Source organism: Phoca vitulina, unplaced genomic scaffold (genome assembly GCF_004348235.1).
Source record: "Phoca vitulina isolate PV1807 unplaced genomic scaffold, GSC_HSeal_1.0 scaffold13, whole genome shotgun sequence".
Taxonomy (NCBI): Eukaryota; Metazoa; Chordata; class Mammalia; order Carnivora; family Phocidae; genus Phoca; species Phoca vitulina.
In genome coordinates this window covers 40,078,120-40,092,250 of record NW_022589716.1, presented here as the reverse complement: position 1 = coordinate 40,092,250, position 14,131 = coordinate 40,078,120, and the positions used below count along the sequence as shown (strand labels likewise).

General features: G+C 43.8%; 1 protein-coding gene across 1 annotated transcript; it reads right to left on the bottom strand.

Annotated features, from left to right (window-relative positions):
• Positions 1-7,934: 7,934 nt before the first annotated feature.
• Positions 7,935-13,848, bottom strand: VHL (von Hippel-Lindau tumor suppressor). The gene is made up of 3 exons (XM_032411918.1): positions 13,406-13,848; positions 11,257-11,379; positions 7,935-9,398 (listed from the first exon to the last, which is right to left on the bottom strand). Exons 1-3 carry the CDS (start codon positions 13,743-13,745, stop codon positions 9,202-9,204), a joined length of 660 nt encoding a protein of 219 aa, XP_032267809.1. The 5' UTR covers positions 13,746-13,848; the 3' UTR covers positions 7,935-9,201.
• Between the last annotated feature and the right edge of the window lie 283 nt (positions 13,849-14,131).

The following is a 14,131-nucleotide window of genomic DNA, read 5'->3' as shown; positions in this document are numbered from 1 at the left end:
TGAGTGTGGGAGCGCTTAAGAAACAGCAGCCCTGAGGAGGACCCTCTGCCTCTCCCTTGGCTTCCTGACCTGAAAGGAAGAGAGAAAACTCGCCTAGGAAAGGCACCCTCCCTCCATGGAAGGGGAGGAAAAGAAGACATTCTCATCAGTCCCGAGAGGGCATCAGAGGAACCTGCCCAGAAAAACCTTCCCCGGTCAGTTTCCTTCCATCTATTGGCCTTCCCACGGTGAGCTGAGCTCAGAAGCCTAAAACTGCTTTGCTCTCTCCTGTCATTTCTCCACAACGTGATCTTTCTTTGTGGAAGACGTGCTATAGAAACGGGAATTCCGAGGCGCCGGCCGTTCTGAGTGACTTCTGGTGCGGGTTTCTCCTGCCTGATGTGCGCTGCATGTGTCATTTGACTGTTTCTCTCCCCCGTGATCTGTCCCTTTCTGACAGGGGTCTCAGCCAACAACTCAGAAGGGGAGTAGAGGGAACATTCTTCCTCCCCTACACCTGCTGAATGCACATGGACACACACCGCAACCCTCCCCGCCCCGCGCGCGCCCCCCCCCCGCCCCGCCCCCCATCCCTGCCTTACGTGTACCTTACGTACCTCTGCACCGACTCGAGATTTGGCAATAGCCTTGGTTGCCCTGCAATGTTTCCAAACCTCGGCGCTCCCCAACCTTCCCCACCCCGAACCCCGCCCCTTCGAAGAAGAACTAATCTAATTCGGGGAGCTTCCAGGTTGCTTGAACGCCTGAAATTGTGGGGACAGAGGCGTTCCTGGAGAGGGGGCACGGAACACGGAAGCTCTGCCCCCCTTCCCTTTGCCTCTGTTCCATCTGGAGTTTCCTCAGTTGTATCCTTTTAGGACACAGTGGTCATGTAAGAAATGAGAAAAAAAGGACTGAAGGACTGAAAAAAAAAAAAAAAAAAAAGCAGAGTGTGATGGGGGTGCCTGGATGGCGCAGTCGGTGAAGCTTCCGACTCTTGGTTTCGGCTGCGGTAGTGATTTCACTGTCATGAGACGGAGCCCCAACCAATTCCGGCTCCCGCTCAGTGTCGAGTCTGCTTGAGATTCTCTCTCTCCCTCTCCCACGCACTCTCTCTTTCTCTCTCTCTCTCTAAAATAAATAAATCTTAAAAAAAAAAAAAGCAGAGTGTAATGAAAGAGAGTGGGGATGGCTCATTGCATTATTCATTATCTTAGAAGGTAATAAATCTTAATGGGGGAAAGCAGAATAAGAGTGACCTCAGGGCAAATTGAATTATTAAATAGGGTAGGGGAGAACTTATACTAATAATGGCAAGTATTTATTGATCATTTACGATGTGCAGACTTCACCTGAGTTGTTTTGCCTACTGCTCACAACGACCCTATTAGGTAGGTGTGCTCCATTCTACAGGTGAAGAAACCAAAGCACAGAGAGGTTGAGTAACTTGCCTAACATCATACAGGTACAAGTGACAGAACCGGGATTTGAACCCAAAAAGTCTGACCACTGGCTACAAACTGCCTCATTATTATAATAGCTACCATTTACCTATACCTACAATGTGCTTTGCATAAATTATCTTCTGTAATTCTCATAAGCCTATGCTATAGATAGTATTATCCCTTTTTTATATACATTAATAGAGGGGTTCCAAGAGATTAGGCAATGTCACTGAGGGTGGATAAAATGGAGTTCCACTTTATGGCCATAAACATCAGCTAAGGAATATGGCTGCAGAAGAAGGAAACTGAAATTAAAGTGGGAAGTCCTGGGGGCAAGTCCTGGTTCTGCCACCAACAGGCTTTGTGACCCTGGACAACCCATTTCACTTCTCAAACTTTTGCTTTCCACATCTGTAAAATGACACTAATTATTTCTATTGCCTAGAGTCGTGAGCTAGGGAAGTGGATTAAATCAATTTATACAGCCCATATAGAATGCCTGCTACAGGGTCTTTCTTGTACAGAGAATAGGCTTAAAGAATGGTAGCTGCCCTATTAAAAAGAGCTCCGGGCAGAGTGCTCCCCCAATCCTTCAAAGGACAAAGGATCAAACGACATCAAACTAATTTTTAAAAGAAAGGAAAAGAAAAGAAAAAGTCACCCACCGCCTTAGAATTCTATCAGGATACAAGCCCTAGTTCAGTCACTGTCAGCTCTTCATCCTAGAGCAAATTTGCAGTTTTCTCTTTTGGAAACTGGATATTCTGCCCTAGCCACTTTGAAGGATTGGGGTGAAGCTGACATGGAACTCCAAATGCTTGAGATAAACTGTAAAGTACTTAGCCCAGTAAAGCGTTGCTTGTATGCAAGTCCATTCCTTTGATTTCGGAAGAGGGGTCTATTTCAGTGTTCTGTGACTGCTTTTCAGGGGAAGTTGCGTGTTTCAGCAGTGGTTGAAGGTGGAATTGAAGGGGAAAGCACCTACATCTCAGGACAAACATCCTCTTCTTTCATTTTTTCTACTTACAGAGTCCTCTGCTGCTTCTCCCTCTCTTCTGCAAGCACAGAGCTTCTGTCTTTGTAGCATTATTCCCTTAGTGCCATGGGGCCTCTTCCCCTTGATGGGGCTTTGAGACCACAGGAGATTTGCATTCGGCCTTGGCCAGTCCAGTATGGACAAGTCCCCACAACTCTTCTCTGTGCTATCTCCTTGGGCTCTTGGCAAGTTTCCTTCTTACCCCATCCTCAGGGCTTGGAATCTGAGTCCTAGGATTTTCTGCTCCAGGGAGACCTAAGTAGTTCAGGGCCTGTGCAGGTCATCTTAGGGGCACATCTTGGTCCCCATTCTTTAGAATAAATTCTTCAAAGTTAGATTGTTGTTATTACAAATTAATAGTGCTGCCACTCTCCTACCAAGGACCAAGCATTTAGCATACATTATCTGGGATCTTCACAACAACCCTACAAGGTAGGTTTATTGTTGCCATTCTACAGATGAGAAAAGTGAGGCATAAGTCCAGATTGGCCAAGTGACAGGATTCAACTCAAATCTGACTCCGAAGGAAGAGCTCTTTCTACTCGATTATACCGCCTCGCCACAAAGAGAAATTTCCTTTGATCCTGCACAGTTCATTCCTTCCCCTAATTAGCTGCTTTCCATAGCCAACACCCTCCCTACCACAATCAGCTAGAAACAATTATTGAGGTTGAATGTAATTAGTTATATAGTTATATCATTTTGACCTATTCATTTAATTACCTTGAAATTATAGTCAGTGGACTGCACTCCAGCTGCACACCAGAATTACCCAGGGAGATTTAACAAACTACACATGCCCAGCCTGACCTCCGCAGATCCAGACTCAGTTGTGGGTGGGGCTGGGTTGGGGCTCAGGCACTGGCATTTTTTTTTTTCAGATTCTCTCTTCTTTTTTTTAAAGTTTTGACTTATTTATTTTTATTTAATTTTTTTTTAGAGAGAGAGAATGGGGGGGCAGAGGAGAGGGAGAGAGAGAATCTTAAGCAGGCTCCACGCCCAGTGCAAAGCCCAATGTGGGGCTTGATCTCACAACCCTGAGGTCATGAGTCAGATGCTTAAACAACTGAGCCATCCAGATGCTCCTTAAGTTTTTATTTTAATCACCCAGTGTTCATAACAAGGCACTGGCATTTTAAAAAGCTTCCCAGATTTGGGGTACCTGGGTGGCCCAGTCAGTTGAGCATCTGACTCAATTTCGGCTCAGGTCATGATTTCAGGGTTGGGGGATCAAGGCCCACGTGGGGCTCCGTGCTCAGCGGGGAGTCTGCTGGGGATTTTCTCTCTCTGTCCCTCTCCCTGTGCCCCTCCCCCAACTCGTGCTCGCACTCTCTCTCTCTCTCTCTTACATAAATAAATCTTTAAAAAATAAAATAAAAGCTTCCCAGGTAATTCAAATCATGTGCAGAGTTGAGAACCAGTGTTTTATCAGGAAGTTGGGATGAGAAAGAAGACTGATAGTGGATTAACAGTAATAAAGCTTCTCTATGTACTTTGCACATGTTTTTTCTTCCTAATAAAAGTATCTTCAGGATGCCTGGGTGGCTCAGTCGGTTAAGCATCTGCCTTCGGCTCAGGTCATGATCCCAGGGTCCTGGGATCAAGTCCTGCATTGGGCTCCTTTCTCAGCCAGGAGCCCACTTCTCCCTCTACCTGCCGCTCCCCCTGCTTGTGCGCGCACTCTCTTTCTGACAAATAAATAAAATCTTTTTTAAAAATAATAAAATAAATAAAAAATTAAAAATATCTTCATTGGTTTTTCTGATAGTACATGATGATTGTAAAAAAAAAAAAGAGTTGTTAACCTTAAAATAAAACTGTCAGCTATTTTACCAGCAAAAATGGGTTTATTCGGGAATAGCAGAGAATTGCGATTCAGGACACACAAGCTACTACAAAACCATAAGCAAGTCACAGAACGAAAAACAAGAAGGCTCTTTTACAGAGGAAAGTGGGGAGTTGGGAGTGCTGTTATAAACAAAGTCCATTAGAGCAAACCGGGAGTTCAAAGTATAGTGGCTTTTCATTGGCTGAGTTGTCTCATTGGCTAGGCTGTTGCTGGGATAAGAGGAAAACCTTTTTTCCCCCTACTGGGATAGTGGCGTCCACCTGCAATGTCCCTCTCTTCCTGTTGGGGTCTACAACTGATCAGGAGTGGTAGGGCGCGAGAGCTCCCCCTGCTGGCCGCCTGACTCGATTTTAGTGAGTTTTCCTTTTACTAATTTTCACAGAGTGAATTAAGAAAAAACCCAGTCCTAGTCTCTCCTCCTCCTGTGTAGGAAAAACAACCCAGCTCTACCTTCTCCTGTATATTTCTCCTTGACTTTTACACAGGACACTTAACTTTTGACACTTCTGGTCACCAAATGTTGTGGGAGGGGAGCAATTCCCCACAACAAGCAATTCTCTGTAACACCAGCTGGGTGTCCTACAACTTAACTTACTTCTAACACTGGCTACCTGTAGATAGTGTCAGATCCCACGGATCCCATCTGCCAGAGAAAATCCCATCTGCCAATCCCAGTCTGTGGTGAGGGGAAGCCCCAAGGAAGTTTTTTTGGGGCAGGGAGTTCAGGTGTGCCAACAAAAAAGGGAAATATTGAAGGGGTATCAGGCAGCCCAGTGACTGGCATAGAGTAGGAGTGAGATGCTAAGAATGGGATACAGAAACCTCGTGTGAAAGTATCTGAAAGTTCACACTGGTGCTCACATGTCAAGAGTGCAAAACACTGATATCTATTTCATATCCTTAGTGTGTTGGATTTCTGGGACAGTGCCTGTCCTTTTATCACCTTTTCTGTATAAGCACGGATTAATGGAAACCACCTACCTTCTTTGGCTCTTTTTTTTTTTTTTAATAGACTTTAAGATCACAGCATAATTGAGAGGAAGGTGCAGGGATTTCCCATATACCTCCTGCCCCCACACATGTAAAGCTTCCCCCATGATCAACATCCCCACCAAAGTGGTACATTTGTTACAACTGATGAAACTTCACTGACACACTGTTATCACCCCAAGTCCATAGTTTACTTTAGGGTTCATTCTTCGTGTTGTATATTCTATGTTGTAAAGACTCACATATCTACCATTATAGTATCATACAGAAGAGTTTCATTGCCCTAAAAAAATCCCATGCTCTGCCTATTCATCCTACCCTCCCCTCTATACCCTGGCAACCATTATCTTTTTACTCCATAATTTGGCCTTTTCCAGAAATGTCATACAGCTGAAATCATACACTGTGTGACCTTTGTAGATTGGCTTCTTTCACTTAGTAATATGCATTAAAGTTTCCTCCACGTCTTTTCATGGTTGACAGCTCATTTCTTTTTAGTGCTGAATAATATTCTGTGGTCTGGAACCAGTTTATTTATCCATTCACCTACTAAAGGACACCTTGATTCCTTCTAAGTTTTGGCAATTATGAATGAGGTTGCTATAAATATCCAAGTTTTTAACTCCTTTGGGTAAATACCAAGGAGCATGATTCCTGAAATATAAGAGAATGTTTACTTTTGTAAGAAACTGCCAAACTGTCTTCCAAAGTGGCCATACCATTTTGCATTCCCACCAGCAGTGAGAATTCCTGTTGCTCAGTATCTTCGCCAGCATTCGTTGGCCGTCCTCCAGATTTTGGCCACTCTAATATGTGTGCATTGGTATCTCATTGTTGTTGCTGCTGCTGTTGTTGTTGTTAATAGACTCCATGCCCAGTGTGGAGCCCAGTACCGGGGCTTGAACTCACAACCCTGAGATCAAAACCTGAGCTGAGATCAAGAGTCAGACGCTTAACTGACGGAGCCATCCAGGCGCCCCTCTCCTTGTTGTTTTAATGTGCATTTCCCTGGTGATATATGATGCGGCGCATCTTCTCATACGCTTGCTCGACAACTGTATATTTTCTTCAGTGAGGTGTCTGTTAAGGTTGGTTCTGTTTATGTGGAAAATAAAAAACAACACCTTTTTCCCAATGTATTTTTCTTCTTAATGCTTTTCTGTAGTGCTCAATTTTTTTCACAGTGAAATTTCATTTTTACACGAAAAATAAAGCTAAAAGAAACAATGTGGTTTTTAAAAAAAAACGGGATGAGGAGGGGCACTTGAGTGGCTCAGTCCCACTCTTGGTTTCAGCTCAGGTCATATCTCAGGGTCATGAGATCAAGCCCTGCACCGGGCTCCACGCTTGGCGCAGAGTTTGTGTGAGATTCTCTCTCTCCCTCTCCCTCTACCCCTCCCCTCATTTGTGTTCTCTCTAAATAAATAAATAAATAAAATCTAAAAAAAAAACCCACCAGGGTGAAAAAGAAAAAAATTAAAAATTAAATAAATACATACACACATACACATGGCTCAGTCAGTAGAGCACAGGACTCTTGATCTTGGGGTCATGAGTTAGAGCCCCACGTTGGGTGTAAAGATTACTTAAGGAAATAAAAAAAATAAAAAATAAAAATAAAATAAAAAATAAAAGAAACCACAGTTGGAAAAAAAAGGGCCTGAGCATGAAGACAGTTGCTTATGTCTGCAATGCCCCTCCCCACTTAAGCCTTTACAGAAACACAGGTCTCTCACAACAGAGCCACACAGAACACACCCGACCTATTTCCTTTGCTCAGCACCATTTAATGTATTCAAGAACAGCTTTTTTTCTTTTTTTTAACTCAAAATAGGAAACATCACAGTCTCTTAGGAGCAATACATTTAATACAGTCATAAGATTTCAAATGAAAAACGTATATTATTCATGCTACAGGTTTTCAATCCTCCTTGGACAACACAAAAAAAACACAGTACTCAAACTGCATGTTTTCACAGGATGAACATGAATCTCACTTGGACACAAAGATTAAAAAAAAATTGAAACCAACGTTGAACGAACCCAGCAACAGCAGGCTTCCTGACATTCCCCCACCCCATTCTACCCTTGAACACACACCACTGCCTGCTCCCCAGCATTTCTTCCTTCCTGCCCAGCAGCTCAGTAACACGTCAGACACCAAGACGTGTGTCATGAATGAGTACTACAGCATGCTTAAAAAACAAAGGCCAATTTATTAATTGAATGTTGAAAGAGGGGATTAAGACGAGGTGAAACAAAATCTAGGGGAGACGGTGGGGCACTGTCTTACTCACTTCACACTGATTTCAGAGCACAGGAATTGTGCTCAAAGGTTAGTATAGGAACTACAGATACCAAGAAATATCCCATTGTTTATAAAAGGAAGACTGCACCAATGTCTACAAAGAGCTTATAATACCATGGGAAAATATTTAAGTTATAAAGTTATAACTAAGAAGGCAGAATACAAAACTGTATATTCAGTATGATCTCAACTATGTAAAACCAAACCAACCACAAGATGCCCTAAAAAGGCCAAAGTTCAAAATGTTTTGGGGCTGTATTCAAGTAGTGTATCTACAGTGATCTTTTTTTTTCTTTTACTTTACTGTCTTTACCAAAATTTTCTCTACTGGGGGGATTTTTTTTTTTTTTTTAACTATTAGTTACCAAAAAAGAAAGCCTGACAGAAGTATTGAATTTGAGTTAATCAATTTAAGTCCAGCCTATAAGAAAGGACTTGTACATTTATGAAACTATAAAGCATTTCAGGCTACTCCCTGAATCCATTTTGTGTTATGAGTAACTTCCGAGAAGTAGAGGGTTTCTGCCTCTCCTCCAGCCAGGTGCAAAGTGTCACCAGATCCTGCCTGATGAAAAATGTTGAACTAAGAGCCTTGCAAGTCCAGATGAGCCCGCAAGTGACTCCCCTTAGTGGTCCCCACTGCCCCAACACCACTGGCCCCTGGTTAAAACATTGGCAGCATTAAAAAAAAAAAAAAGAAAAAAAAATGCTAAGCCAAACAGAAATGTAGTGGATTTACAAAAAAGTAACAGAAATACCCACACTTAGCAAAAACCTATTTACAGTACAGTAGTAGTTCCTTAATACTAGAACAAGAGGACAGCTATTTTCTCCTACCTTCTGTGCAGACATCAAGTTTCAAAAAAGCGATCATCACAATAACTGTAGAAAGCTAATCCTGGTTTAGAAACAAATAAAATAGAACTACAACAACAACGGACAGAGAAAAAGCACAAAATTTAGAAAGTTATAAAAAGTGCTTTCTATAAAAGTGATTCCCTTTAAAACATTTGTTTACTCTATACACTGTAAGGTCCCCACCTCCCCACCCCCCCAAAAAAGGGCAAAACCTCCAAACACTTTCTACCAAAGTATCCACTGGTTTGTTCATTCAACAAACATTGACTGAAGGCTATCATAATGTGTGAGGCACTGGGGTCTCAAAGAGAAGACAGACTTGTCCCTGCCTCAAGGACATCTCTGTCTTCTCAAAGTGGGAAGCGGACACATCGCCAACCACAACACAGCAATTAAAAGCAGATACCACTGCTTTTTTACAATCAAAGAATATGCTGCAATTCTTATTGAATTACTTACACAAAAGTCCTTACACAGAAACTTTCCTGACTTACTAGGAGGCAAAAATGCAACTACCCAATGAATACTTCTAGAAGGGGCAGGCATTAAATTACATTTTGTGATATTTGCCCCTAAACATCACAATGGCTAGTGAAGTCAGTTAACTTTCCTTTAAGCAATGGAGGATTTTTTATCTGAGAATGAGACACCTTGAATCTGAGAATAAGTGACCAGTCCTAAGCGTAGATCAAGACTAGTCAGTACCATCAAAGGCTCAGACTCAGGAGTGCAAATTTCAATTAAAATCCTCAGTCTCCCCTTCCAGCCGTTGATTTTCAATATGCTCCTGTGTCAGCCGCTCCAGGTCTTTCCTTACATTCGGGTGGTCTTCCAGATCTTCATAGAGTGATCTCACGATGTCCAGTCTCCTGTAATTCTCAGGCTTGACTAGGCTTCGGACAACCTGGAGGCACCGCTCTTTCAGAGTATACACTGTAAATGCAGAAAACCAAATCCTCAGCAGCAGACTCAAGCCTTGGGACAAGGGATGAGCAAGAGGCTTTGCCAACCATAGCAATTCCATTTACTATAGATAGACCTCACTTTGGGCAAAAAAAGTGAGTACATGTGTGTGGCAGAGTGTAACGTGATGGCCCTAATGGACATCTCATGGTATGCAGGACCTCATGCAGTAACTTCCCCCTACAAGTGGGCTGGGCTTGTGATGTGCTTTAACTAAATGAATGTGGGTGACGTAACAGACACTGTGCCAATTCTGAACCTAACCTTTAAGAAGCCCTGGCAACTTCCACTTTTACGCTCTCAGGAGCCCTGAGCTACCCTGCACGAGAGACTACACAAAGACGAACAAGCCGTGAGAATGCATGGGAGAGAGGCCCAGCCACCAGCCAACCTGCCAGCAGTCAGCCACACCAATGACCACCAATGAGCAGAATAACCACCTATCTGAGCTCAGCCCAGACTGCAGAATTATGAATAAACACTTTGGGGGTAGCTGATAACACAGCAATAGATAACCAAAATAATTTGTAACTGGATTTTGAGGAACTCCAGTTCTATTTTAAACTCACTGGGGAACTTACTCTTTAAGGGTATCCTATAAGGCAAAATTTACATTTATCAATTTAACTTATCAACTTATCAATTTTTGTACACCTACTTCCTTAAAACAGGATCCACATATACGTATCAGTTTGAACCGTATGAAGCTACAGGTATTTGGGTTTGTTTGTTTTTAAGATTTTATTTTTAAGTAATCTCTGTACCCAACTTGGGGCTCAAACTCACAACCCCAAGATCAATAGTTACATGCTCCACCGAGTAAGCCAGCCAGGCGCCCTTGTATTTGGGGTTTTTTAATCCTCAAGAAGATAAGTTTCTTTGGGTTCAACCTAATAAAATCAACTGAGTTTTAAACAAATGGTAAACTATGATGTTAATGTTCAATTCGGTGATTTTTTTAAACTGTTTGGCACTGTGAGCTTGAATGGGTTAAATAACATTAAAAGATACAACACTAGAAGCCATGGTATCTCATTCTCTATACCTTATTCCAGACTCCAGCGCATAATTCTGCTCTAAGGCCAGGTAAACAACGCATTCATAATTCTACGATCAGGTATTTTATTTACTTATTTATTTTAAAAAAATTTTAAGTAATCTCTACGTGGAGCTCGAACTCATGACCCCGAGATCAAGAGTCACATACTCTACCAACTGAGCTAGCTGGGGGCCCCTACAATCAGATATTTTAATTTAGCCCATCTCTGACAAGCCCAAGAGCTTCTGAGAAACCACAACATCTTTGTTCAACATAGAGCATACAAATAAATCTGTTCCATTTTATTTGTGGTGGAGAATAAGACACAGAAAGGTTGATAATTTGGCTAGCATCCAGTAAAAACCAATAAAGGTTTGGCTCCTTCAAGTGGCTTATTCTCTACTTATTACAACAGCCTTATCTTTTTATTTATTATTTTTACTTATTTATTTATTTTTAAGTAATCTCTATACCCAATGTGGGGCTTGAACTCATGACCCCGAGATCAAGAGTCACATGTTCTACAGACTGAGCCAGCCAAGAGCCCTCAGCCTTATCTTTTTAAAAAGTAAGATGGAGGGGTGCCTGGGTGGCTCAGATGGTTAAGCGTCTGCCTTCAGCTCAGGTCATGATCCCAGGGTCCTGGGATCGAGTCCCGCATGGGGCTCCTTGCTCAGTGGGGCCTGCTTCTCCCTCTGCCGCTCCCCCTGCCTGTGCTCCCTCTCTCTCTGACAAGTACATAAATAAAATCTTAAAAAAAAAAAAAAAGGTAAAATGGAACATCAGTACCTGGCAGTGTGATGTTGGCAAAAATAGGCTGTCCATCAACATTGAGAGATGGCACAAACAGCTCAGTCTGGTTAACCAGAAGCCCATCATATGTCCCTGCATCTCGGAAGAGCCAAAGGTGACCTGTTAAAACAAGCAGAGGCTGTTAGGTAGCCACACACCCATTTCCTTCATCTTCCTGGATTGACACTGAAGTACTTGCCTCTCATTCTGCTTAAATATCGGACAAAGCCCTTCCAATAATATTATCTTACTCAATCCTCACAATAGATCTATTTATATATGAGAAAATAGGTCTAAAAAAGCCAAGCGACTTGCTCAAGGGAACAGGGACAGTAAGGAAAAAAAAGGCATGTACTTGAGGCTCCAAATACCATGCCTTTTCTGCTACCATGGTCAAAAAGCAAAGTACATGAATTGCAAATCACACCAAACACTGCAAACTAAAACAAAGAACTTCACTAACTCCTTACATCTGTGCTTCTCAAGAACAAGAAAGTGCAAAAACATCATGTTGACAAAAAGAAGCCAGACAGAAAAGGGTACATTCTGTAGGAAAAGACACAGCTAATCTATGGTGTGAAAAACCCAAAGAATGGTTGCCTCTGTTAAGAGAGGGGATTGAGTGGAAAGGGACAGGAGGGAACTTTCTGAAATGATGGAAATGTTTTAATCTAGAATTTGACCTAGGTGTTGCTGTATTTGTCAAAAACACATCAAACTCTAAGATCTGTGCATTTTACTATATGTATATTATACCTGAATTTAAGAAACAAATACATCATATGCCAAGAAAAAAGAGGGAGGGGAAGAAGGAGGGAACCCCCCCGCCCAGACCTAACATTCTATTAAGGGAGGTAGAGATTGTGTCTGAATAAAGACATCATTAAAAATTAATCAATTAACTAATTAGTTAATTAAATACATCATGTGTTCCTAGGGCACAAACTTACTTGAAGATTTGGTGGAAAAACTTAAGAAATGTAACTGGTAAGTAATTTTTTTTATTATGGTAAAACATACATAAAATTGACCACTTTTAAGTGTACAGTTCAGTGACATAAAGTACATCCACATAGTAATTTTTTTAAAATTTTATATTAAATCAGGCACAGATAAATTTTGGAGAAGAAATTCACAATTTCTTAGATAAAATAGGAGACTACAGAAATGTTGATCCCTGGAAGAATTGTGTTCTCCCTCATTTAATATCAAGGGAAGTTTGGTGTAAACATTTGAAAAGCATTTCTGAGTACGCCCCTCTCAAGGCAAAAGGATCCACTGGGATCCTCCCAGGATGGCTGTGAAAAATAACCGAGTACTACTTCTCTTTTTGAAAGCTATGGGAAGATCACTGTCTCCTTAGCTATAAGGCCTAGTTATCCTTCACCTGGGTTATTACAACAGCTTCCTAACTGGCTCCTCACCAGCAGTCTTCCCTCTCCAAACCGCTGTGCAACCCGGGGGGAGCTTTTCAGTATTAAAATCTGTCACTGTCATTTCCCTGCTTAAAAACGCAATGGCCCCTCACTCCCCAGGGGAAAAATCATCTTTCAGGCTTCCTCTCCCACCATTCCGTACCTTCTTCTCCCAAGACTCCAGGTGTTGTTAGCCCAAGCGGTTCCTCTAGCTACAACTCTCAACTCCTACCTTGGGTCGGTTAGCCCCTATGCATCCAGCGGGCCTCCTTTTCTTCTGCTCTGGGAAGCTCTAGGTGAAACTACACACCCCCTCCGTTCACTGAGCAGGAGCCTGCTCCAAGCTCCCACTTTCCGCTGTGCTCCGTTCCTCTAGCAGCAACTGGGACACTGGCTGTTATCTGTGTATGCGGCCTGTGTTCTCCCGGAGGCAGGGACCTGGCCCACTGGGGACCTTGGAGAATGTGACATTCTCCCATTCACGGACTGAACTAATAGGCATTAGGTAGGGAGCACTTTTAGTGGTAAATACACGTGTAAGGGGAAAAAGTCACCTCACATGATCATTATTCGGTCCTACAGAGAATTCGCTGCCACTTCCTAGCAGCGTCAACCCGGATCTGTCACAAGCTCTCAGGGGCACCAGCAGGCGCTCGCTGCGCCCCGGGACAAAGGGGGTTGGCGCGGTCGGGCTGGGTCGGGCCAGGCCAGGGCGACCCCGGCCCGCCTACCTCGGTAGCTGTGGATGCGGCGGCCCGTGCCGGGCGGCAGCGTCGGGTAGGGCTGCGGCTCGCCGTCGAAGTTGAGCCACACCGGCAGCACGACGCGCGGGCTGCGGTTGCAGAAGATGACCTGCGACGGCTCACAGGAGTTCACTGAGCGCAGCACCGGCCGCGGCTGCCCGGCCTCCATCTCCTCCTCGGCGCCCGGCTCCTCTGGGTCAGACTCTTCCGGGCCGGACTCCTCGGTGCCCGACTCTTCCCCGCCGTACTCTTCAGGGCCCACCTCCTCGGCGCCCACCTCCTCCGCACCTGCCTCAGCCTCTTCCACGTTCCCTGCCTTCCGGGGCATTACCTCCCGGAGCCCAGACAACCCGAGCCTCGCCGCCTCGGGATTTGCGGGCCTCACGGGGCGGAGCTGAGCGTGCGTGCGTGCGCGTCCCCGCAAGCGTGCGTGCTCTTTTCGCGCGCTCTCGGTCGGGGACGGAATAGTGTACAGAAATGGCGGGCTTGAAACTGTGCGGAAGCGCGGGTGGGACCTCCGGCCACGGGAACCGAGCATCCAGGAGGCGGAGGCTGGTGTCAGGCTACTTCAGCCGCGGGTTTCCTCTATAAAATGGATTTTTTTTTTCTCGCACCAATAAGCTTTTGACACAGCATTTCCTTAACTTCATTCATTCTCTTGATACCTTCATGGTTTTTGCCATATTCTCCCTACCATATGCGCTATTATTTATT

Coding starts and splice junctions, on each gene's coding strand:
- VHL (XM_032411918.1), bottom strand. CDS start 13,745: ATGCCCCGGAAGGCAGGGAACGTGGAAGAGGCTGAGGCAGGTGCGGAG. Junction 11,380..13,405: donor CCGCATCCACAGCTACCGAG/GTAGGCGGGCCG, acceptor TTGTTTTAACAG/GTCACCTTTGGCTCTTCCGA. Junction 9,399..11,256: donor TGCCAACATCACACTGCCAG/GTACTGATGTTC, acceptor CTGCATTTACAG/TGTATACTCTGAAAGAGCGG.